General features: G+C 42.9%; 1 protein-coding gene and 1 long non-coding RNA gene across 5 annotated transcripts in view; one reads left to right on the top strand and one right to left on the bottom strand.

The window, feature by feature from the left end:
• LOC144799953 (uncharacterized) overlaps positions 1 to 27748 on the bottom strand; it is a 924253-nt gene that overhangs the window by 299765 nt on the left and 596740 nt on the right. The gene's annotated exons all lie outside the window — the stretch shown is intronic.
• FCSK (fucose kinase) overlaps positions 1 to 27748 on the top strand; it is a 1128763-nt gene that overhangs the window by 227724 nt on the left and 873291 nt on the right. For both annotated transcript variants that reach the window (XM_078671586.1, XM_078671587.1), the window contains exon 2: positions 14074 to 14189. In XM_078671586.1, the coding sequence (XP_078527712.1) occupies positions 14074 to 14189 (116 nt within the window). The remainder of the gene's footprint in view (positions 1 to 14073; positions 14190 to 27748) is intronic.

The following is a 27748-nucleotide window of genomic DNA, read 5'->3' on the forward strand; positions in this document are numbered from 1 at the left end:
CATCTCCGGGCGTGGGCGCTCGAGTACACACCCAGGCCTCCACACAATCCGGCCGGTAAGGAGCGTCGGTGCAGAGCGGAGCACCCCCCGCGTTGTCGGTAGCCATCTTGTGAGTTTCGCCGCCCCACACTCCACCGTGGGCCCCCAAACAGTTCCCAAATGTAGGACTTTACAGACCTCCGGAGGCTCCCAACAACGGCCTCACCGGCACAGGATGGGCGAGCGCCCGATGGGGGGGGGGGTCCCGTCCGAACAGTGGCAGGCCCCACAGGCGAGAGCCAGGCGCGGGGTTCAGGGCCGCCGGACAGGACAAAGGCGAAGGGACCCCTTCAGACGGTCAGCCCCCAACACATCTCGTCCCCCTCCAGCCGCACGGCCCAGTCATCGGGGCCGGTTCAGGATCTCCGGGGCACACGCACAACGGTTCCCACCAGTGGCTCACTCTCGCGGCCGGGGCCGGCAATCTCTTCTCCGCCGGTCGGGTCCCGCAGGCGAGGTCCCGGTCTCGAGTGCCCGGAGGCCCCAATCTCACCAAGGGCACAGCTGCGGACCCACAGCACACAGGAACCTCCGGACCAGACGGTGAGTAAGAGTGGGTCTTTAAATTTCAAATTCTGTATTGAAGTATCGTCGCAGTGCAGGATATATTGCAGGATAGTCGAGGTTAGCCGGAGGGCCGACGGAGCCGAGCTAAAAGGTGGCCATTACGTCCTCGAGCTAGGCTCCTCCCCCCTTTCTTTTGTTTTTATTTGTTTTTCTTTGTTTTTCAATTGTTTGTATAAAAGGGAGATGATGTAATGTGTTCCTTTATTCCTTATAGCTTTACAGTTGTTCATTCATGATTGTAACTTTTCTATTTCCATCACTGTCTTATGCTATATACATTCCACAGGGCGCACCTTGAAGGAATGTTTTCTTTCGAAGGTGCATCGCTCGTGGTTCATGTTTGTCAAAGGACTCCAATTGCTGAATCAAGCATTCAGCAGTTGGACATCCTACTGAACAGATGTGCTCCAGTGGTTATGCTTACATCCTGAGCAGAATAAATCTCAATTTAACTTTCAACGCTTTCTGCTTTGACTACTATAATTTATTAGTTTTATGAAGTAAGATACTCGACAGGACGCCATCCCTGTTCCCATCCTGACCCACAGCTAGTACCCCTCCATGCACGGAGCGCCCTGCGTTAGAAACCTCCTCCCATGGGTAACAAAGTATCTTTAAACAATGCCAACCTCAACATGGCCGCCTCTGTCATACACACCCGATGCCATGTTGGAGTTGGCAACTCCTGGGCATATATTTAAAAACCCTTTCATGTGCCGAAGTAATGATATCCACGTTGACTAGGGTTACTACGTTTTACAGAGACCAAAACAATTTTCCCTTATTTACGGGCCTTTCTCGTTCCTAGTATTACATACAAGCAAGATCATGTTTGTTCAGGCATTTGAATCAATATAATTCTGATAATTCTATTCATAACCACAGTTACGTAGGAGAGCGAGCGTGGTGGCCGAGGTAACAGGAGCAGAGGAAGGAAAGGAAGACGGGAAACAGGGGAGGGGAAACGAGGGAGAGGAGGAGGAGCAGCGATCAGGGGAGCTTGAAACGAGGACAGGGGAGAGGAAAACGGTGACGTAGACTTATCTCTTCGCCTGCTTTCCTTCTGAAGCAAAAGGTTTTTGTTATCTTTATGGGGCCATGTGTTTAGCCCCATAAAGATAACAAACCTTTTGCAGCAGAATGAAAGCAGGCCAGTCCCTCTTAGTGGGACGGAGATAAAAGAGAAAAGTGTACGTCACACTAACCTCTTTCCCAATGGCTGGCCACAGTTTAGCATAAACGGTGACGCCGGCCAATGGGAAAGAGGGGCGGGGCTTAAAGCCTGTAACTAAAAGCTCCTCAAAATCATTAGATCTCGCGAGCAAGACTACACATGTGCGCAGATCACGCTAGGCTTCGACCTAACAAAGAATCAGCGGAGTATCAAAAACAGGCTCTAGTGGCAGAGGGGCATCAGTGATGGTCAGAAGATAGTATGTGCCCCAGTACTCACACGGGCAAGGAAGGGTAATGTTGGGAGTCTGGGGGGTTCGGAGGAGAATCAGCCCTTGGTGGTTGCTCTTTCTAAGTGTAACTGTGTGCAGGATGGTCAGCCTTTCTGTAATGTTGATGTTCATTCCTTTAGAACTGGATCCTAAACCTCCAGTTCTGAGGCTCACTTTTTCTGATGCAGTTCTACATTTAGAATTAACACATTAAATGCTTTCAGCACATAGGTTGACTATGAGTCCTCCAGATGCCTGCAGGTTTTCTCTGTTACTAGGTTTTCTCTATCTAGACACTTTAGAAGCAAGTTCCACTCAAAGATTTAGCAAGTCTGAGCATATCGATTCTCTTCACACAACTGGAGTGCCCAGTAATCCCGACACCTCCAGGCAACTCTCAGTCACTGCATAGGCCTCATCAGAGCAGGCAACACCATTCCTCAGGCTCGTAGGCTTTAAGGGCCATATGCACAAACATTACGAACAGCAATTTCAGAATTGCGATTTTATTTCCAAATTGCAATTAAGAAATCGCTAATCCTAATGAATACAACTTCCTATTTCAAAAAAGCAATTCTTAATGGGTTTACAAATTGACTTACCTCATGAAAATTAATGAGATAGGTCGCAATTTGCGACCATTAGAAATCACGGCCATTGCAGGGATGGTGGCCTGCTGCGGTCAGCAGACCACCATGTCTGTGATTCCTTTTAATAAAGCAGTCTTTTTTTTAAATGCAGCCTATTTTTCTTAAAGATAAATGGGATGTGTTTGAAAAAAATAAATGAACTGGTTCATTTTTATTTTTTTAAGAGTAGGCAGTGGTCCGTGGTACCACTGCATGCTCTTAAAACATTTTTTTAATACACTTTCCTCAGATGGGAAGCCATCCTAAGGGGACCCTTCCCATTTGCAAATGGTTAGTACCAACTTTGAGTTGGTGGTAAAGTATGAATGTTTTGCAAGCACATTAGTACATACCATTTAGACTTCCTACTTGGAAGGTACACCCTCTGCATGCTCCTTCACTTTGTTTTGTGATAGATAGGGGGCACCTGCGTTTTTCGTCCCAAGTTCGGTGGCCATTTAGGGAAACCTATCAAACCCAGACATTTCTGAATACTAGACACCTGGGGGAGTTTAGGGAGCTGTGACTTGCGTGGATCCTCCAACATTTTCTTACCCAGAATCCTCAGCAAACCTCCAATTTAGCTAAAAAGTCAAATTTTCCTGATATTTCCCTTTGGGAAAGTTGTGAGATCACCGCACTAGCACACATTTCCCACTACCTAGCGTTCCTCTCAGTCTCCCGATAAAAATGATACCTCACTTGTGTGGGTGCAGAAAGCAGAGTCAGCCTAAAAATATATTTTAAAAACTGCCCTTTTGGACCCAGTTTGGTTCCCCTCAGTTTTTTATTTTATCTGTTTTTATGTTCTCTGCTTTGAGCACCCCCACAAGTGAGGTATCATTTTTATCAGAAGACTGAGGGGAACGCCGGCAAGCGACAGTACAAGCACACTGCCAGCCAAGCGACAGTGTACACACACTGCCAGCCAGGCGCTAATCCACACATACCTCCAGCAAAATGCAGTTCACACATAGGCAGTCAAGCACAAGGACATCCATGAGCTGAACTTGAGTTCACACACACACAGAAACTTTTGCTAGTGATTTTCTGTCCCCCTTTGGAGCAGGTAGGCCTAAAAATAGTCTGATCTGCTCCGAAGGGAGGCACAAATGGCCAAAATGTGAGCACAAAAAAAGGGGGAGCGGCCCTTGCCCAAGGGAAGGCTCCCTGAGATGCCCATAAACATATCTTTGTTACCTAGTGGGCATTCTGCCTATGGGGCTTTTGTCCCCATCTGCACCCCAGGGGGGCAGAAAGAGTATAGCTATTTTTGGTAGAGGGCATTAGCATACCCATTCTGGGAAACCCTCCACCCATAACATGCAAACAAAAAAAGCCCCTGCTGTCTAGTGGGCTTTCTGCTGGGAGCTATTCCCCAAATATGTCTCCTAGGGGGGCATAAAGATTGTGCCCATTTTGTTTTTGAGTGGGGCCGGGTATTGGCATGCCCATTCTGGGCAGTCCACACCCCTGCTCTTCTAAAGTAAAATAGTCCCTGGTGTCCTAGTGGGCTTTCTGTCCCCCATGGGGACAGATCGGGGGTAATAGCCCCCATCTTCTCCCTGGAGGGGCAGAAAGACTGTCCCTTTTGTTTTGGGGGTAGGGCCATGGCATGCCCATTTTGGGCAGCTCGCGGGCTGTTGCTCCCATCTGCCTCCCAGGGGGGCAGACAGACTGAATATCCTCAAAGTAATATGGGGGGAGCAAATGCCCTTGCCCAAGAGGCCACTTTCCCTCCCTGGTGTCTAGTGGTGGATTCCTGATTGGGGATCGCCCTCCTGCAGCCAATGTATAAGACTTAGGTTCTGTATGTTTTTAAACATTTATTTTTTATTTCTTATTTTACAGAGTTTTATATAGTTTGAACTTGACCCGAAAGTAACTGGTATTGGAGCGCTTTAAACAAGCACCAGTTGCGTTACATGAGGACACATTCATTTTTGTCAGGCACAGGGAGATTAAGTGATTTGCCCAGAATGACAGGATGTTGCGCGTCCTTGCTGAGACTCAAACTCTGTTCTCCAGATTTGAGGTCGAACACCCTAGCTGTTAGGCCAACTCCTCTCCATTAACTTTAAAAGATTTTCAAATTTCCAATAATTCTAAGAATCAGTTTGGGTTTCCTCTGAAATTCGACCTAGTTCTTTTAAATATAGATTAAAATGTTTTACCCCCATGCAAACTAAGGGGATTGAGGTCCCACCTAACCAGGTGATTACGGCTTCTCTTCATGTTCGAATGTTTATGTTTCTAAATATTTATTTTAATAATATCTTTCTTTCTTTTAATAACTTTGAGCATGCACAGAGAATTGTGTTAATTTCTTCTACAAAGCCAAATTAAAACAAGCATTTGCAATGCAATAGGTCTCGCATTTGCGAAATTTTGAGCCATTGGCTTTATAAATGACAATGCATTTTATTTGTGTTTTGAAAACCTGGAAGCGGTGCGTAAACATGCTTTTTTTACTTATAGTCGTTGCTTACGAGAAGCAAAGCTGGCATTAACTGAGCTTATTTTACTGCCAGACTTGCTTCTCGTAAGCAAGGACTATTAGTGCAAAGTGCGTATTTATCCACCGCTTGCAGGTTTTCAAAAGACATAAATAAAAGGTATTTTCATTTACTTTTTGTTTATTTTTTTATTTTTTTATTTCCACAGTTCAGCAAAAGGAGATAAACATTACAGAGACAAAAAAAATAAGAAGAAAAAGGAAATCACAAGCAAAAAAAAAACATAAGAGAAAACATTAAATCATGCATTCATATGAGCAGAGAAAAACCCCCTTATGTTCATTCCTAATTTTCGTTTCCTTGCCCCTTTTATAGAATACTAGCTTAATTCTAAGTTAGCTAATCTATACATTTTAGCACGTCAGGCCTCGAACATTGGAGGCTCGGGACAGAGCCAGTCCCCTATGCACAAACGAGCCGTAGTTATAGCTACAAATAAAAAATAACGATGTTTATAAAAAGCATTCCCTCAGGTAACTACTTGCCCCATCCCTAAAATCATTAAAGCAGGTGTAATATTTAACAGTAAGCCAAGAATGATTGATAGAAACTTTTCAATATCTTGTAAAAACTTATTCAGTTTGACACAACTAAAAAATATATGCAAGCTATCTGCATTATCGCCCCCGCAGGGAAAACATTTACTGTCATAACTATCTCCCCACTTATACATACGAGCAGGAATGTAATTTAATTAAATAAAGTTTTGAACAATTGTATTTTTTTATTTGCAGATAGTAAAACATCATTCGATCTTGTAATTAAATCTTCTATTGATACATCATTTTCAGTTTCTCCTAGTGTCTCAGCCCATTGTACATTATGTTTCCCCAAGTCATCCTTCTTAAATGAAGATAATATTTTGTACAGCGCCCCTATTTTACCTTGAGAATTAATAGCCTCAATAAGGGGGTTCGGAATCAGTTTCAAGTTTCTCCGTCTAAGGAAATCCCGCATTTGAAGGAACTTAAAAAATTGTGAATGAGGCAAATGGTATTGCCTTGCCAAATCTTCATACTGCTTAATAAGTCCCCCATCTACGTAAAGATCTCCTAACTGACAAATACCCTTGTCTCTCCAGCCAGTGCCCACCCTATCGTGAACTATTATTGGGAGCAATTTTGCCGCATCCATAGGAGTATAATATGTTAGGCCTTCTAACCCATTTAATTTACGTAGTTTCCTCCATATTGTAATGGCTGCTTCCAAGACCTTAAACCTGGTCCTTTTATAATAGCTCCCATCAATTTCTTTAAATAAGCATCGTTTTCCCTCAGATCCTGACATTAACTGAAACATTGAAGGTGCTTCTGTTGTGGTGCCAACGTCCTCTCCAGTCAGTAATACAGACATTTTCTGCAAAAAGCACACATAATAATACAAAACAAAATCAGGTATTGCTAAACCACCCCTTGCAATTGGAAGCGTCATAAATCTAAAAGCACGACGAGGTTTCCCAGCGGCCCAAAGAAATTTTGAGCAAAATGCTTGTAAATTCTGCAGCTGAGTTGGTGATATTTCAAGCGGTATGGATCTGAATAAATATAATACCCTCGGAAGAACATTCATCTTTAAAATATTCCCTCAACCTATTAAAGTGAAATGTAGCCTACCCCATCTCTCCAAAGAATCTGCAATATTGCACAGTAATGCCCCCCAATTGGCATCTACTAATTCTGTCATTGATGTCCTAATTTTTACACCCAGGTATGGAGCTTCAGCAACCACTCTAGGATCGTGTAATATGACATTATCTGGGCAAACATGTTGCATTTTGGTGACATTAAGCTTATAGCCCGACACCCGACCAAATTCAAATGCTAACCGTTCAATCTCTAAGAGTGCGGAAGACGGGTCCTCAGATGTCACCGCAATGTCATCTGCATATGCGAATACTGAGTGGGGGATGTCACATACAATAAAGGGCTTAATTAACTGACTCCTAGAAAGCGTTTCAACAAAAGGGTTAATATATAAAGCAAAAAGTCAAGGGGAGCAGGGGCATCCCTGTCTCGTACCTCTAGTGATTTTTACTACCTCTGAAGTCGATCCCATTACCGCTATTCTAACAACAGGCGAAGCATACAGAACCTGCAGAGCGGTCATAAAACCTTTTCAAAATCCCATACTTTCCATTAATCTCCATAAATAATCCCACTCCACACGATCTAACGCTTTTTCTGTGTCTAATAATATTAACCCTAGATGTCGCTTCTCGATATTAGCAATGTCAAACAGAGAAATCACTTTATTGATATGTGACACTGTGCCCCTCCCGGGGATAAATCTGTGCTAATTATGTGACACTAACGAAGCAATCACTTTAGAAAGACGGTTAGCTAAAATTTTTGAATAAATCCTACCATCACAGTTCAAGAGTGATATAGGGCGATATGAGCTGGGTAACTGGATCTTTGCCCTTCTTACTAAAAACAACAATCCTAGCTTCATCCCAAGATTTAGGCGCCGAACCCATTTGAGCTGGCCTAAACGTTGCCAACATCATTTCCTTCAAGTGATCCAAAAAAAGCTTGTATATTTCCCCCGGAATATTATCAGGGCCAGCAGCTTTCCCCATTGCTAAAGTCTTAACTGCACTTTCAAGCTCTTCCATAGTAATTGGGGTATCAAGATGAGCTGCCACATCCGAATCTAGTTCAGGAAAGGTCCCCATTTGCATAGTTCCTACTCCGGCTGCCCCCCTTGCTGTTGTGTATAAAGATTAGTGTAGAACTGATGGAAAATAGCCAAGATACCTTCCGGGTCAGACCTTAATGTCCTTGCAGTATCCTTTAATGCCGTAATAGAACGGGTAGTTTCATTCATACGGAGTTTTAAAGTAAGACATCTCCCAACTGTCTCCCCATATTCATGACATTGCTTTCTATGAATCAAATATTTTCTTGCATTCTCCTTGTCCCAAACTCCCCTTATTTTAGCCCTTTTTCTGGCCACACCATCCTCTAAATCTGAGATGTTGCCATGTTGTGCTATACCCTGTGTCAATTTCTCCTCAGCCCTTTTCAAATCAGAATAAAGATCCTCTATCTCACCTTTAAGCTTTTTTTGATGAGACAGCCCTAAGCTCACCACTTCGCCCCTGAAACAAGCCTTGAACGTGTCCCATACAATGTCAATCCGAGCCGAGTCCCTGTTATTGTCAAAGAATTCTACAAACCACCTAGAAATGTGATCTCTAAAATTATCATTAGCACATAGCTTCCGGTCAACTGAAAAGTTTTTAAATCTTACAGCCTCTCCCCAACCTGGTATAGTTAATACAATGGGGGCATGATCCGACGATATTCTAAGGCAGACCTGTATTTCCGCCCCTACCAAGGAGGCAGTAGTTATAAAGAAATAATTTAATCGCACCATTTTTTTATGGGGAAAAGAATAAAAAGTATATCCTGGGTCTAATGGAGATAACTTAACCCATGTATCTGTCAATCCATGATCCTTCAACAAGTTATATAGAGCCTTAAACACACAAGGTTTTCGTCCCCTATAAGTTTTAGCCCCCCCCACAAAATCCTGATTGGTTAAATTAATATGTATATCTCCACAGATGATTAAAGGGGTTGGCCACATTGCAAGCTATGTGTTCAGTTCTTCCAAAATTGTCGCCTCATCTAAGTTCGACCCATATATAGGAATTTTCATTTACAATGCCAATAGCTCAAACCCTCGCAAATGTGAGACCTATTGCATTGCAAATGTTTGTTCCCGTATGCAGTCCATGTGCATTAACCTCCATTGCACTTCCATAAAAATCTAGGTACCCATCGTATTCTATGTACATTGAAACCACTCAATTGTTAATGCTTTTTGTTAATTTGCACAATTGGAAGGCAGACATCGTTTTAATTGGGGACCGAGGGCCAGATGTAGGAACCCTAATACCGGTCGGTAACGGCCGAAATTCGGTAATTTCGGCCGTTACCGACTGGTATTAGGCATTTGGGATGTAGGTGGCTACATTTCAGATTCGGTAATTTACCGAATCGGTATTTAAGAATTCGGTAAATTACCAAATTCTTAAATACCGATTCGGTAAATTACCGAATCTGAAATGTAGGAAGCACTCAAGTGAGTGCTTTTCACCTGTAAAGATTCGTCATTTACCACCAACTACAAGTTGGTGGTAAATAACAAAAACCGTCAAAAAAGCAATTTTGTGCTTTTTTAACAGTGCCATGTGGCAGACATACATGCCCTCATGTATGTTTGCCACATGTGCACCCATGCACTATTCAGGGGTGCAACAGGGTGTTAATGTGGAACCCTGCCACCCTTGTAGGTCTTCCCCCCCTTACCGATTCGGTATTTACCGAATCGATATTCCCCATTCATTCCTATGGGCCTGGAGGCCCATAGGAATGAATGGGGAATACCGATTTGGTAAATACCGAATCGGTATTTACCGAATTTTACAGATTGGGTAACAATTACCAAATTAATACCTACATACTATTTACCTATTCTAAAATACCGAATCGGTAAAATTTGGTTTTTTAGAATGGTATTTACCTACATCTGGCCCTGAATGAGTACCTGAATAAAACTAAAACTGACCTCTAAATATCACAGCTCCCCTTGACCACGATACTTAAAGGATGGGATGCAGCAACCAACTTTTAAAACGGATTTTGATAGTGACCCCAGTTAGCACCTTCAACACCAAAGGACAGTTGTGCATAATGTGTCCCACACTGATTTCTGGAAGTGAAAGTCTTTTAAATTGCACACCTGTTCTGAACCCTAGCAGGTCACAATATCGTAGCAGCTCGAACGTTGCCTTCCAGTTAATGCAGACGGAATAGTCCTACAGCTACTGCACTTCATTCCGTTCGCCGATAATTTCACACTTAGAGAACGTGAGAGCGCGCATGGTGTGCTGAGAATACAAAAAGAAGCAGTGCCATAGGTATGCGCTGTCGCGCTGGAAATACAAGAAACTGTGCCATTGCTATGTGCTCTGTCCTGCCTGCTTCAGCAAGACATGAACTAAGTAAATAGTGCTCCTTAACTTCTAATGAAAGGTAAGGAGACAAGTAAGAGGGGCTGTCCTTATGGGAGGTAACAACAGATGAGAGGTAGGTATTAAAGAGGGGATACTTAGAGTATTTTCCAATCAAAAGCCGCCATCATTTACAAAGAACAGGAAGAGGAGCCAATTGTAAAGCTGGGCGGAAAATGGATTGTTTTTAAAGTCCATATCTGAATACAGTATGTCTTGAAGAGACGGTGCAAGCTTTGCCTAGGCGAGACCTAAAAACAGTAACATTACACTGAGGGGAAAAAAACGATATTGTTATAGGATGTACCATGTTACTCCGCATACTTTTACTCCGCATACCGTTACAACGCGACTTTTACAACGCATACCATTACAACGCATAGCGCTTTGGGGTGCTGGATAGTGGTAAGTATAATTTACTATTCTAACTCCAGTCCCCGTGGACCCTAGGGAAGGTGTTGGATAGTAAATTATACTTATTCCCTATCCTAGAGCGCCCCCCAGCGCAATGCGTTGTAATGGTATGCGGAGTAAAAGTCGCGTTGTAATGGTAGTGCGGAGTAAAAGATGCGTTGTAACGGGTGTATACCATTGTTATATTATCCATCTGGACACATCACTGAAATGCCAAGGATAGCTCAAACTGGCTTCACACACCCTTTAACCTGATGACCTCACAGGTTTGACCACATGATCCATCTTTAGCACTTGTAAAATGTCATCTTCCCTGTTTAGGTGCTAGGGGAGTGTAAGGATTGAACACCAAGGCCCTTATGTATCATGACATTTTATGGTCGGTAAGTTTCCGATTAGTAAAATCTGAGCCTTTTCCGAAAGCAAATGGCATTCTTAAATTCACCAAACCCAATTTGCAATTCGGTAATATGTTACTGGACATTACTGAATCGCTAATTTGGTTTGGGAATAGTACTGAATCAGTATTTGGAAGGGACATGCTAAGGGCGTACATTCCAAATACTGATTCCTTTAGAGAGTAATTACTGTTTTGCAACCAAAATCTGGTTGCAAATCATTATATTTTACCACCTTCTCAAAAAAGGGTGTAAGCTATTCTCAAATGAGAAGGCATCCTCTAGGGACCCCTTCCCCTCTATGAATGTAAACAAAAATGTTTTTGTCAGCATGCAGTTGTCTATGCGACCACTGCCTGCTCATAAAAGAGCTTTGGGTCATTTTATTAAACATATCTCTTTTTCACGCCCAGGGAATGGAGCTTCATATATTTCAGAGCCTCTCACACCACACGCAACACGGCGGGTAGGGAGGCGGCAGTAAAAATAGCCCTCTATTGGCATTTGACCCCAGTTAGGCTCCACAAAGGGAACCCATCACGTAGTGCACTTTGTTGGAGAGGCTGCGGAGCACAGGGCACCATGGCACATCTTCTTTGGGACTGCCCGGAAGTCAGAGACTACTGGAAAGCGGTCCTAGATGATATAGACAAAACTTTTGACACCAAAATTCCAAGGTTCCCGGCCTATGCGATACTGGGCCTCCCTAATGCGCTCACCTTCCCCTTGAAATCGGTTCGAGGACGCCAAATGGGGATTGCTGTACAGGCGGCGACACAACACATCCTGTCACTCTGGGGTTCCTCCACCAGGCCCTCGCACACGGGTTGGCTCCACAAACTATGGTTTACGTTAGGCATGGAACGCATACAGGCCACGCTTACACAATCCACAGACACATTCCGGGAAATATGGCTGCCAATACTAACACTTCTCTCCACTGAGTTTAATGAAATCACATTTCCCAGATACCTCCGCTTACTACGCCTTACAGAAGTTCCACAGGATCCTCCATAACCCCTTCATGGATGGCGTTATCTCCGTACTGGGCGCAGTGGCGCTGGTTCTTCTGATGCGGCACACTGGCTGGGGTGGGGGTAGAGGGGCGGGAGTTGGGGGGAGGGGAAGTTCGGGGGTTTCAACTTTGCAGTTTCGCATCTCTGCTATTGCTAGCATTCACGACTTTTATATCATGCTCATAGCGGGGTTCATGTATCTTGCTTATCCGTTGATTTGTAGAGAAGACCGGTTGGTCTGTCCCGAATGCTCTTTTCTTATGATACATCTTTACCGCAGTGTAATGCTTGTTACTATTGCTGAATTCAATAAAACAAATTTTAAAACAAAAAAAAAACATATCCCTTTTACCTTTAAGGAAAATGGGCTGCATTTGAAAAAAAGATTGCTTTATTTAAACACAGTCACGGACATGTTGGTCTGCTGACCCAACAGGCCACCATGTATGTCACTGTGGCCAATCGTAGTGGATCTCAATGTACGACCTACCTCATGCATATTAATGAGGTAGGTTGAATTGCGACCCACTACAAATTGGTATTTTGAGAACCAACCTATTAATACATAGGTCAATTCTCAAAATACCTCTGGATTCATTAGAAATCAGTTTGCAAATGATGACCATGTCTTACAAATTCATTTTGTACACTTAATTTAAGGAATTGCAAACCGTTATTTGTCTCCATTTACAATTTCTTAAATGGAATCTTTGTACATGAGTGCTGAAAAGAGGTAAGCATGGATTTAAGAACCCTATTTAGTACCTGTTCTTGCCACTGCCCTCATGGCTTCTGGGGTAGCAAGGGCAGTGCTGGGATTACCAATGGACATGCCAGGAGTTACAGCCGATATCTCTGGCTACCCCTCATTGGTGTCCATGCCAAAGAGCAATTCATAGGTTAAAAAAATGGGGACAACCCCTACTTTACCGCTGTGCATGTGACATTCCTTGTTCACACACTCATCCGCACAACTTGCAGTGTTGCACATTAGAGGCAATTTCTCCTGCTGCCTTTTAAGGCCAGTTATTTATAAGTGAAGCTGGAACAAAATGTTAAAAGCAAAAACATGAATTAGCATCCTCAAATAACGTATCTAGGGCGCAAGGGTGAAGAGTGTGCCCGGGTGCCAAGGCAATCCATCCAAGAGCTGCAACTGGACTGGGCTACTCCGTCGGAGTGCAGGAGATTAGGCTGAAATCTGGGATGTGGGTGATAAGAAAAGGACACAATAGGGAGAGCGAGGACAAAACAAGCAACATGGGGGATGTGACACAGAGAGAGCAGAGAGACTCTTCAACGACCCTGGGAACACGAATGTGTGGAGCTCAGAGGGATGAGTGTCATTTGAAGAGGTCTGTGTACCCAGAACCCCGACTCAGATTAAATCCGTTTGAAGCTTATAAAATGAGTACAGTCAGTTGTAATAATTATTACTAAAGTGCAAATAAGTTGTGTTTTGAGTCCTATAAACTATCCATAGTAGTAGCATTAAATACAGTACAAAGTCCTACAAAGGTCTTTGTCATTGTTTTCAGTACTGGCTTGGCCCCTTAGTGCAACATTAATACAGATATAAATAAAGGATATGGACACATTTTGCCTCATATCCAGCCCCATAATCTAATTACGACAATTATGACTGGAAAAATATTAAGTGACCTGTTTGTGTCTCATTTGTATGTAAGTTTCCGAGGCGTTCTTAATGCGCAGAAGGGATCTCTAAATTAATGTGATGCAGAAGTCTATCATTGCAACAGACGCATAAACCCAGTTCTTTTCAGTATTAATAACCTCCGGAGAAATGTGCAAATGTAAGAATCACGCCTTGTTATTGGAGAGCATAAAGAATGAAAGCCCAAGTCATAGGCATTGAATTAATAGGACGTATGCATGATGGGAAACTATTTTCCCTAATGGAATGATGTTCTTTTCCTAAAGTGTCCTTGTGATGGATAGATCAGCCCAGGCCTTTCCTTAAATGAGAGCTGTAAGCCGCATCAGTAAGAGGCTTTTTCTTCTCTTCCAGGATCATCGCTAAGCCCCCGAAGGTCCTGTGTGTCTCCATGGCACCCACCCAAGTGGAGTGGACAGTCCTTGTCCTGACCTGCCAGCACAAGGACAGTGTGGCCGCATTCCAGAAAGGCAAGTGGAGTGTTTCCTACAGTCTTACAGTGTCCAGCATTGTTCTTTTGTCATCTGACATACTTTACTCCCTCTAGTATTGTCAACGACTGCCAATGAGAAGCTCCTTGGCGTCCATCTGTGGCCGTGTGCCTGTGAGATCCAAATTCTGCTCCTCAAAATGGAGTAATGGGTTGATCTTGCCAATAGTGAAGCATCTTCCGTATTGTGATAGATCACAGGGATCAATTTGCAGCCAAGCCCTCCCCTCAGAATTATGCAGTACAGTCTTCTAACTCTCGTCAAAGCCCCCCAACATATTAACCGTATTAAATTGTGAACATCTGCAGTACCCTTTAACGAGAAACCTTGCTCTTTTTTGACCTAAACAAAAAAAGCACACTTTTTTTCAGAAACAGTATTATAAAGGACATTATTAATGAAACCCCTACAATGTAATCGTTGTTTTTCGCACATATCTCCCTTTATTGTGTCAGTGTCCTATATGGTTCTGAAATGCACTTAAGGGCTAAAAAAAAGTTTGATTTATGTGATCAACCTTACCATTGGCCGTGTGACATCACCTATCTGTAGAATATGACCCAACTATTTTCATGATAATTGGTCTGTTGAACAGTATCCACAAGGCAACACAGGTGACTTTGATTTAAAATATGGAGTTAATGGAAAATCCTCGAATTTGTGCAGCAAGTTGTACATCCTCCAATCATGCAGTGGAATCAGCTCGATCTAAGCAGAGATCCTGTCACCAGACAGTTCTCCAGCTAAGAACTCACTGCTTCCTTCACAGATCTGTGGCTCCCCCCTCTTAACTCAACTCTAGATAAAGCCCTACCTCAAAAGACATCAAAGAGCCAGTGGGGGCAGTGCTACCTCTTGCCCTTTACTGCCCCCTGCCCCTGCTACCTCTAATCACATGGCTCGTGAATGTAGCAGCAGGAACAGAAAAGAAACAGTGCTGGACGATCCTTGTTGCCTTTCTGTAGTTGTCTCTGTGTGCCTTTCCATTGCCCTTTAGAAGCAAATAGGAATCTCTTGAAGGCCTATGCCAAGTCTGGGACAATAGATGAATGATGTGATACCATTGGGGGTTAGAAGTTGTGTGATTCACTTTCACTAGATTTGGAACTTGGTACATCTACTTCCATGCTTACGTCCCCAGGGCCAACTGAAGATAAAGAGGGGCCCATTTTATTTCAATGAATGGGGCCCCTGAACATATCTGCGCCACAATCCAATGGCAGACGTGCACTACGCATATACTAATGAAATATCAGAACATGAAAACATTGGACAGTGGAGTGGTGTGGCTCACTGGTTAGAGGCGGCAGACCCGGAAGCAGAGGACGGCCCGGGACCAGGGTTCAATTCCCGACGCGGCAGGGTTGTGGACCAGGGTCAGCGGACTCGATAATTCTCGCTTCGGTGCCTACTCTAACCAGGGATCACACTCGGCAACTCTGGGCATTAGCTTGCCTCATCTCCACAATGGGCCCCCACATACACCGGGGATGCCTGGTTTCACCTTGGAGATACCCAGCAGGGATCATCTCACAGGGAAAGCCAGGACGGGTTCCCCAGTAGTCTACAGCGCTGGGACGCCCCATTGCTGGGGTAGCCATGCGCTTTACAAGACAACCTAACATAACATAACATAACATATAAATACTGCAAAAACATTAACTATAAGCGCAGTATTAGCACCTCGGATGGGAACAAAGCACACTATAAGCAAACGCAGCCTCGCTTTAGCTGAAGCTGCAGGCTCCAAGCTCCTTCCATCATGAGGAGAGACCACAAGACAACAGGACCTATTTTGATTGAAAGGGATGAAATGCCGGTACACTGACACTTTAAGACCCAAAATGGGGGAGACGGGTAAGGCCTTGTCCTTGCATGTCGGTCTCATTGAGCCTTGGCATGTGGGTGTATCCGTCTCCCAGGAAAAGGGCATCTTATTCAGATCCGGAGAGGTAGAAAGCTAGTACGCCACAAGCAAAGTGCATAGTATGATTAATGGAAGTGTGAGAGCATGTTATTCGTTTTTAATCAACATGGACATTACATTATCATTTTTGCCAATAGTTGCATATCATACATCGCATATGTGTGGAATACGGTGTCATGTGATATAGTGCAGTCAATGTTTCTGGCGTGCATGTCTATTCTGGTTCTCTGAGATATGCCATATAGGCCGTCCTCGCAGAGAAAAGGCCCCATGTTAATTTCAAGGGGCTGTAGGTTTACTGTCTCACATACTAACATACTCTTTCAGCTCAGAAATTGATTGTCCTGTCTTGGTAAATTTGTGTGGGCTCTGTAGGGCTCGCAGGGGAGGTGGCATTTCAAGACTAACAACAACGAAGGTGATCTGCAGTTTATGAGGTCTCATAACAATCCCAGGTCAATAGTCCCTTCTTATTTCCAGGCGGCAGCCTATCGACATTTGTAATATTTATAAATGAGAGCACTCACTCCTCCCACTCCCATATCCGTATAGTCGCCCTATTCCCCCTGAGGCGCTTGGAGCGGCAGACTACCCCTGCCATATGAACCCAAATGCTGTTCTTTTGACCCATTGCTAAAACCTTTGATCTACACAGGAATTGCAGGGGTCTGCTGTGCACCTTTTCCCTATCACCAAACCCAAATTAAGATACATGTTACCCATGTTCTTCTTTTTGTGACAGGCTTTAAACCTAACAAACACTCTTTGGGTCTCTTGACAGCAGTCCTAATCAGCATTAACTCAAGCACATTTGTACTTTTCTCCCAATATCGTGAAAGCAATGGGCACCGCATACCGTAAGACAGAAATCCGCCTTTTGCTCTCCGCATCTAGTACAGTTGGATGGTACTGTAAGGTATATACTAGACAGAAGCTTGGGCGCCAGGCATCTCCTATGCAAAACATTAAACTGTTACATTTGGGATGTTTCTGGAAGCCAGCATTATCACCTATCCTGTGAACATCTCTCTTTAAGGTTCATGAGGTTAATTTTCTTATATTCGATTACAAGTACCTTTTACAGAATGATCACCACTTTCTTCCTTGCCCACATCATAAGTAGCAATTGTAGGACCAAAAAGGAGGGTGGCTCTAGGGTAATATCTCCCCACATAGAGAATGGATAGATCCAACCAGCATGACATAGGATAGGAATTATGGCCTTGCCCCAGTTCTTAAAAGATCTTTTTTTTCCCTAGGTGTAAGAAAACAGGCCCCCTTTCCTGATGCCCCCAACTTTTGCCCCCATTTGAACTGCTAGATGCTGGTTTTCGACTCTGACAGTGCACTGAAACCTGTTAACCAGGTTCCAGTGCCAGTGCTCTCTCCCTAAAACTATTATGTGTAAATTGGCAACACCAACTGACAAGGACTTTACTCCCTAATAAGTCCCTAGTATATGGTACCAGGGGTAGCCAGGGCATGGGTGGTTAAGGGATCCCCAGGGCTTGCAGCACTATTTGTGTCACTGAAACAAACTACTGACGGCAGGCCTGCCGTTGCAGACTGCAGGAGCAGTGCAGTCTACTCGAACTCGACTTTTTTTCGAACTCGACCCTCACCATGTGTGGCAAAGTCAATGCACTGTCTTTGATATATGCCAGTCACCCCTAAGGAAGGCCTCCTAAAGCCCAGGATGTATTATATCAGAGGTGTGGACATGTAAGTGCAAGCTTATATGACCCTAAAGTACCCTTTACCATTAAAGGACACTATAAGTGATAGACGGTGATAAGAAAACATGGGCTGGCACAAGGGCAAACCAGAGGTTGGCATCTCAATTATGGTACAGCCCAAATATGTAATGTTGATATCAAACAACTTGCCTTCTCACCCCTGACATGACTCGTGTGTCAAGGGTAATGTGGCATGTACCCAAGTGACTACCTAAGACCCTGGCCACCTGGTTGCCCCAACTTCTCTGTGCTATGGCTGGCAAGCCTGTGCTTGCTGGTGCCAAGACAGGATTCTGACCTCCTACCAGGCAGTGTGAACACTCCCAGGAGTCAGGAACAAAGGCCTGGGCACGAAGAAGGTCACACCTCCTCCCTCCCAGGCAGGTTAGTGAAGTGGCACGTCAAGGCATTGAGCTTCAAAGGCTGCACTGCCTCTGGTATGCCTCAGGGCTGACTACCAGAGGAGGAAACAGCCCTCCACCTTCCCTATGCACATTTGCACCCAGGCAGGCCGGAAATTAGTACTTGGAGGTGTACACCCCCAGAAGTTTAGACACACCTCCAGGGTGGCATCCCAGTCGGTACACTCGAAGAAGGGTTCTGCTATTTTTAGAAGTGGCACAATACAGGATTCTGGGTAAAAAAGGTTACCCATATCCCGATGGGATCATCTCAGGGGGGAGTAGCTGTAGGGAGTAGCAGCCCATTCGCTAGTTGCTCCCACACCCCTAACTCCCCTAAATCTAGGATTTAAGTGACACCCCTGACACCAGATTCTCAGTTCTGAACAACCTGCTTCACAGAGGGCAGAAGAAGAGAACTGTGTCTGTGACAACAGGAATTGCATAAAGCAAAAGAGAGATACTCTGCACCTGTGGCAATGCTCCTGGAACTGCCTGATCGAGACTCATCCTAGGCTATCTTTTGTTTCCCCCAGACTGAGGGACTCCTGTGGAAGCCTAAAGCGCCCTAAGACTTCCCTGGACTAGTGGAACGTACCCTGCAAACTACAGGTAAAACAATGCTCCAGATCCAAAGAATCACTGGCCACTGGGTCCTCCGAGGGATCGCCCAAATTCAGATGGCCTAGTGCATTGTGGGAACTGTAGTCCTGCCTTCCACAAAGGTACAGGGAGCTATTGCGTTAGCTACAGTGTTCCCCAGCAACTCCGGAACGTCGAAGTATATTTCGGTTCCACTTACTGCTGCCAAGGCTTGTTGGTCGCCAGTCCACCAACCAACCTTTTCACGCGATACTGCACCTGGAGAGAACTCCATCTGACCTTTGACTGACGTCGGTAACCACCCATTGTTGTGGTTTTGCATCTTTTCCACCAGCAGCGCAGTTTCAGAGGTAAAAGCAGCTCTCCAGCGGCTCCTGTTCTGCACCATAGACAGCAAGCACAACTCTACACCCGGGATCCACGGGCAACGTAAAACTGTACTGACTGTCGTGGCCTGGTCCAGGGACTTGCATTATCTTAATCCTGCAAGGGTTCAGTGCAACTCGATCTGCAAATGACCGATTGTCACTGGTGGTTCTTCCCATTGACAACAATGTTACATTTTCACTGTATTATTTTGCATTGATTTCATATTGCTTCTAAAATCTATAAGTCCGGTTATATGTAAGCTATTCTGTTAATATTTGTGTCTAAATTAAGATTAAAATTCACTCGATTTTTATAAATTGGTGCTGGATTTCTCTCAAGTCGTGTCAATTACTTATTGTCCATGTTGGTACCCAAAAATTCTTAACACGTGTTCCTCTAGTAAAGCTCGACTGCACTTTGCCACTCTGCCAGGACTGAGCTAAGGATTTATTAGCGTGAATCCAAGCACCACATACAGCTCGCCCTACTCACATATTCTGTAACCTTCCCATTGCAGCAGTCCTCTCCCCTGTACACCAGTCAATGGATCAGCCAGAGCTCCAGGTGCAAATAGAAAGATTCCTTCGCAGACATTTCTCCCAGCAACTCTCAACCAACTTAAGCAGACCAGGTAGACCCCTCTGCATTCGTCTTGACACCAACCAAAAAGCTGTGACACCATTGATGCTAAACTCCACTATTACTGACCTTTTCTTTGCCAGAGTGAGGACCACCCATTGCATCTGCAGCACAAACTAATAGAGCTCATAGTCCAGAACCGAAAGCTCTCTCTGCAAATAGAGGGGCCTGAGCACCTGCAGCAATACCCTATGCTAGTCAGAGTTCCAGGTCAAGGCCGTCAACAGTCCATCCAGTTATTTTAAGATCGTAGCAGGTACTGGAAAGGGCAAATTAGCAAAATAATTCAAAAGGCAGGCAAAAGCACCATCTTCAGTAGCACCACCTGGCCCATTATTGTGATTGGGAGTTTCTTCCAAAAGGTGACACAGCCTCTGCGAGATCTAATTGGCCTGGCCACTCAGTGTTACCCTTAACATTCTTCTAAACCTGAATACCATATAAAGAAATGTCATAGATCCCACTTGGGGTTATTTGCCAACACTAGATTGTGTAAACCTACATCTTCAGGCCTAATCAGGAACACACAGGATTTAGATCTATTAACTCTTAATCCTAACATGTGTCCGAAGTCTGAACTCTTCTATTACAGTCGCAACATGTGCTAACCCAGTGGGAGCATCCCACAAGTAACCAGTAGGTCATCTGTATACAGAGAAAAGTCCCCTGAGGTTTCAAAGTATGTTCAGTGGATAAGTAATATCTGACGATATCAAAGTGTTCATATAATTCATGGGAGTCGTGATCACTGGAGGGAACTAAAAAAACAAAAATGTACTTACCTTTCCACCAGTCCTGGGCCCCGCGTCTCTGGTCCTGCTCCTGACTTCAGGAATGAGAAGCAGGCAGCCAGGCTCCCTCCCCATAGCCAATCACAATGCTGCAATGAAGCATTGTGATTGGAATACGCGCAGTAACACGGCGCTCAGCCAGGGGCTGCAGGGGTGAGCATGTTCTCCATGCAGGCTGTAATGCAGCCAGCATGGTGAAAAGGAAAGTGCGCATGACTGGTTTGGGCGGCCTTTAATAACGTTATTATCATTTTATATTTCCTTTTCTTTCCACTGCTCGAAAGCAGTGTGGCGACGCTCCTCCGCCATAGTGGAGGAGCCGCCACTGGTGACACAAAAGAGAGGACAAGAGCACCGCTATGGTCTCTCAATCACTTCCCACAAAGACTACCTGTTGGATCATGTGCTTTGGCGCCTCTTCAGGGATACGAAGCGCTACCCCAATGCAATTACAATACAATACAGTACAATACTTCAGCTGCTCCTGGTAAAAGACAAATTAATATCATCATTAATGGGACAAACTAAGGGGCTTATTTACAAGCCATTTGCTGGTACGTCTCTTTTTCTCATATTAAAAGTGACGCATCGGCAGCACAAGGGGTTTGTAAATAAGCCCCTAATTTGCTTGAATCCAGAGGAGCAAGGCAAACTATGTACGTATTGGTCCATTAATAATTAGAGTGACATTGCAATCATCATTTGAAACACTATGTTGTGAGTAGTTGTAAGTAGGCACTGGTAAGTTGCTGTATCATGTGGTTGCAGTGCTTCTAATGCGCTTGTACTCCATATAAATGGTCTCTTGTTTCTAAAGTTTACCAGAACAGTCACAGAATTCCAATGGTGTAGCATACTGCAGTGACAATATAAAAAGGGGACTGGGTAAATAACAGCAGTTAAACAAAATGTGTTCCCTTGGCAAGATTCTACTTAATGGTGAAATTATCACATGGACCCTCTTACTAAGATTGCCTATTTCTAGATTTGTATCTACTGGGTAGTATTTGCATTCATACTTAAAGTGTACCACCCACCATATGAAGATAGAACCACAAAAGCACTATATTATTACAAATTTAACCTGACAATGTTGCTCACATGTGAATTTGGCTTTTATTAAAAACATATATCAAATATACTCTGTGTATTAAAAACAATTGTTTCTTGATTATATGAGTTCATACAAAATACATAACTTTTATTGTTCAAGAGAGCATTTGCCATCAGATGATTCGAATTCCAAGAAGTTTAAAAACACATTTTTATATAAACATTCAATACCAATACCAAAAAGAATACATATATGTCGACGTGTTTCAATGGGTCCTGCTTATTATGCACCACCTTCCTTAGGACTATGTTAAAACACAACAATCTGTGAATAGAAATTAAAAATACACAATCACTATTACATGAACATATTTTTGGGGGAATATTTCTCCAATATTGTCAACATTGTCTTGGCCAAATCCCCTTATTTGCTATTTGTGGTACTACTTTCCCCTTTATCATTTAAATCCATTCTAACCAATCAACATCATGATCAATGTACCATCTATATTTATTCATCCTTCTCATTTATGTTCGTGTGTATACATGTATATGTATATACACACAAACGCGATGAGCACTCCCATTAATTATGTTCTTATTGTTCTTAATATTCTCATCCATTCTCACTCAATCATTCCTTTTATTCCTCAATTATAGTTCTATCTTCATATGGTGGGTGGTACACTTTAAGTATGAATGCAAATACTACCCAGTAGATACAAATCTAGAAGTAGGCAATCTTAGTAAGAGGGTCCATGTGATAATTTCACCATTAAATAGAATCTTGTCATGGTAGCATACTGCAGTACATAGGATGGAGCCGCTTGTTTCCTGAAGCCAGTGTGGCCATCAGTGCAGGAAACGCAGTGGTGATGAAAGTTCCGGTGGGCTGCAGCCAGGATTGAAAGGTTTTTTAGATCTCTCGGATGTCGGTGGGGAAGAGGGTGGCGGTCACACAAAGCACATACTGAGGTGACCTCATGGAGTGGCTTGAAACATTATGATACAGTGCATCAGTGAGTCATGGTAGATCATTTTGGGAGGAAACCTTGTAGGTCATACTCAGTGCTTGAATTTCATATTTTGGGAAATGAGAAGCCAATGCAAAAAGGCGAAAATATATATTGCCCCCTTTAGCTCAGCACTGCTCGAACAAATTCCTTCCCAATAATCTGCCTGATCCTGAGGCAGAGGGAAGAGCCATAATGAAGACCTGTTAGGATAACTGCAGCAAATGCTAAGATCCTGTTAGCCAGGGAAATGAAAGGGAATCATTTGGTCTGTTCACTGCTAGAAAACTGTGACACTATGTTAGGCAATTAAATAAAAAGTCCAAGTTTTGATGTGATGGCAGGACGATAGTGTGGCAGAAGCCCCTTACACTGTCAAAATATCATCACTATGTCATTAAATGGCTGGGGTTTATTGATGATCTGTTTATTCTTTGGTTGGGAAATGAATTATTACTGTTAGGAGTGTGTTCAACATTTGCATGCTAGTTACCTGACACTTAAAATGATAGAAAATAACTATCAGTAGTCAGTTAGTAGTTAATTTGGATCTGAACATGAGGGTAGAATTGTTACCTCAGTAAATCAAATTATTTTGGGCACAAACCCAATTACTTTGGTTATTTTTTTTTAAAGGGAAGGAGAAGGCACAGATGGATGTGTCTATCCAACCATGTACTAAAGGCAGCTATATAGAGAGCTGATCAAACATCAACAGTTTTAGAGGCAACTCCTACTAAAAAAGGTTCGAAGATCATCTACTCTGTAATAAATGTTTCTGCCCAATCGCAAGATTTAAAACGTATAAACTGGCATTTCATAGGGTTGGATTTTATTTTAAAGAATTGCATTGGCGCCTCTCCACAATTTACTTTCAGTATAAAGCATACAAGATACAGTGAACTGGAGTCTATATCATTTTATGAAACTGTCAAATAAGATGGTTCAGTAAAAGCGCTAAAGACTTCTATGTGTAGTATATGCAATTATGGCAGAACAGGAACACATTTGACTGTAAAGATTCTTTATTAAAACAAAATTTACGTCACACTTCTGATCACCTATATCTCTACTTCCAAAATCTATTACTGCAAAATAGTTAATTTTGGAAAATTCTTTCCTTAAAAACACAATACAACATATATGATTCATCAGTAATAAGGCTGACCGCTAGACAATATATTTTCCAAATCATTGTCCTAAACTTTGTAGGAGGTGCATGAATTCATTAACAACGAATATATTCAATGAAAATACATTTTTAAATGTTAAAAAAGTTGAAAATGTACCAGGAGATTGAAAAACAGTAATTCATCAGTACTGCGTTTCCATGAGGAGCTGTGCTCTTAACAACCAGACCGACAACAAATATTTGGACAACAATATACAATGTACAACTACAGTGACAGTGTCAGATCTGAGAATTACTAGTACCTCACTGTGTTGAGTACAGCCAATACACTTGCATAGCGGAACTATCCCTTTTTTCCCGATGTGAGACTTATTACTTGCAGAAGATGAGATGGACCACCTCTCCATCTCAGTAGTACAAGCGGGACATTTGTCAGATGTATCTGCTTCTGCTTGGTGTCTCCAGTTTTTACAGAAGCTCATGGTTTTCAGGACCCCATATCTAAACCGTAGATACAGCTTACTAGCTAGGGGAGCTAAAGAATAGTCCAAAACGTGTTCTAAGGATGGCACCATTTTTAAAATCAAAAAAATTGTCCACAATCGCTCCGCTTTTGCAGTTCTGAAAACTCTCCACAGTTACAAAGTTCCAGTACTTCTCTTTGATTAATGACCTGGAAATCGTGGCCATCTCTTCAGGGTGTTCTCAGAATCTTCACATTCTTAAACTGGTCAGTGTGGATTTAATGTAGTTCAGCCATGGTATCCTCCTGCTGTTGTACAGCGGAGAAGTTATCTTGAGCCGACTCGGTAAGGACCAGCTCATCTGTTGTCCACAGAAGATACTAGTATAGGACTGCGCGACTGTGTATCTTTTGTACGATACACCTAGGGACAGATCTAAATACATTTAGATTCAGAGAACTCTATCCTCTGTGGCAGATACAATATCATAGTTCATGTGGCTCCATAGTTCAGTTTTATATAAAGCTACCCTCAATGCCTTGATATTATACATTTCTATTGCAGGTGAAATTGCCCTTTATCTGAGGCGTTGTGCAGTCTTCTTATGCTCGAACCATAATGTTGTAAAGTTGCTTGACTTTTCTGTAGCTGGGGGTGTCCAGGACAAATCATGGGTTAACCTTATTGCCAAATAACCAAAGTTGGAGGCATGTCCAATTTAATCTATGCCTACTTGCATTTGTATGTTAGGGCTTTGTTGATGCTAAAACATATATTTAGTCTTGTTAGTATTGAATTTCACCCCTCTACCTTTGGAAATTGACTCAAAGGCATTTAACAACATGCGCGCTACGCGTTTTCCCGCTGTGCGCTGACTTTTGTGAAAACCCGCGGTTCATGACGAGCTCAGCTCGTCATGAGCGTACGAGAGGCGTAACTCATGACGAGCTGAGCTCGTCATGAGCGTCGAAGGGGTTAAGAGCTACTGAGCGCAGGAGGTTTTAGACTGTAAAACTGAGTCTTCTGCGAATAGAAGGGCAGGTATCCCCTGCCCTCCCATGTTCAGCATGCCTCAGCCATCCCTGTCTAGCCAGCTCACCACGTCATTGATGAACAGAGAAAATAACATAGGGGCCAAGACACACCCCTGTCTAACTTCCCTTTGGATTGTGGTGGGGTCGGAAAGTTGCCCTCCAGTGTTCCATCTTACCTGTGAATAATCACAGATATGGAGCCATACCAATATGTACAATAGGTTAGGTGAACGTTCAATATCATCTAGGACTGCCCAGAGCTTGTTTTTTGGGATCAGATTAAAAGGACTAGCGTAAATCAATGAAGGCCACATACAAATGACCCCTACTTGATTAATATGGTCTTCTAATAAATATTACTAAAGTAAAAAACCTGAACAAGCATACTCCTCTTAGATCTGAATCCCGCCTGGTAGGATGACAAGATATCGTTTTCCACAATCCTGTCCTGGATTTTGTCAAGTATTTGCCTGCAAAAGACCTTCCTCAGGCCTATAGCTACTGGGAGATTCACAAGAACCCTTTTTAAAAATTGGAATTATCGCGGCAGCCTTCGAAGACTTCCAAAATCTATGCGTGAAAATGTATGTTATTTATTATATGTTGGAAGCGCAATCCATAAATGTAAAACTTATTCAGATGCATCTTCTTTTTCAAATACCCTAATTTCATATCCACTCTCATTGTGTATTTATAATACCTCTTATGTTTGCACAGCAAGCCTATTTAGGGCATTTCTAAAAGATATGAAGAACATTTCTTTCCCCGATTCCCTGCACAATAGCTACAATGAACGTCACCAGTTTTCTCATTATTCGTTTTGTTTAAAACAGACATAACACAATGCAACATACACCATTCTAAATCCATAATGCAAGCTATAAGAATGGTAAAATGCAATCCCAGTTAATACAAACATACTCATCAGTCATCAGTCTTGAAGCACCTGAGTACACGCTATTTCATATCTCAATTTGACCACAGTAGAGGATGAAGCCTACAAAAGCAAGTTTATAATATGGAGAAATAAAACCATTTATTTTGTCACCCTTGCAAGAAAAGACTAGTCTAAAAGGTGTAACACGCTCCTGGACAGGACATACCCTGAGTGAAGCTGAGTAAGTTAGTAAGTTGTATGTGAGGGGACATATATGCAGTTTGTTTTAAAAATGCACAGTATATTGAATGGCCTGTGAGATTGAAATATTTTGAGAAACTTTGTGATTACATGGTTGAGCACAAAACAAAAATATAACCTAGAGAAGCTGTCTTTAATTTGGCTATACTGATGCATTAGACAGAAGCTCTTGCCTCACATCAAGACAGCGTTTCGACTTGGCTACTAAAGTGTTGTTTAAAAACATTGCAGTGTATGTAAATTAACCAGACACGAGCTCCGTGATTAAATACTATTGAAGGACTCTCACCCTCAATTGTGCTGCTTAAAATCTCATTCCTGCACTTGCTGTTTAGAGGAGCTACAGTCTAACACTGCAATGTGATTCTAGAAAATACAGCTGTAAACTATAAATATGCGTGTTGTTGATCCTATGGGAGCTGCTCTGTTTTGTAATTCCCAAGGGACTGCTGCCCACATTTTTTTTAATAAACACATTTTGCAGACTCACTCCCAAAAAAACAGGGCGCTGAAGCTTTCTTTGACAACTTTATCTATTTGATAATGTTTTCCTTGAAAATATATTAGTCTAAAAAGCAAGCCTAGAAATCAAATGGTGGAATTATTGGAAAAATATATTAAAAAACGATTTATGTTTGTATGTTAATATTTGAGCAATGACAGATCAGACTTTCATCCTTCCAATATGAATACAAGTAGTACCATTAATTGGGGCAGTAGTAATAGTTGTTGTTTTCAGGGATCAAAATTGCCAAAAAGATGGTTTTAAAAGTTATAAAAGATCAAGTTATTATTTTATATAGCGCTACAAACCATGCAGGCACTTGTTCTTATGAAGGACGCTGTGGCCAAAGTCGTATTAGTTAACAAATGAGGTCAGCAATATTGGTTAGCATTAGGCAGGATTTGAAGACCAATTTACTTTGCTTGAGAGTTTTCCTGTGAAGTTCGGGGATATTAATTAGCTCCACTGTATTACAACTTTATCAGATTTAAAACTACTATGCAAGGGGCAGAGAGGAAACTCGCCCAATGTTGGGAAACATAGCAATGTATTGTTAGAAGAAAAGGCAAATAGGATTTAAAAAACACTTTATATACAAACTGCAGTGGCCTGTTCCTGGAACGTCTCGGACAACCAGGACCTGTCGGCAGCCTTCGACACCATCTGCCACCACACCCTATGCAAACGCCTCCACAATGCAGGTTTCCGCGACAAAGCCCTGAACTGGACCACC

This window comes from Lissotriton helveticus, chromosome 12, assembly GCF_964261635.1.
Source record: "Lissotriton helveticus chromosome 12, aLisHel1.1, whole genome shotgun sequence".
In the NCBI taxonomy this organism is placed as follows: domain Eukaryota; kingdom Metazoa; phylum Chordata; class Amphibia; order Caudata; family Salamandridae; genus Lissotriton; species Lissotriton helveticus.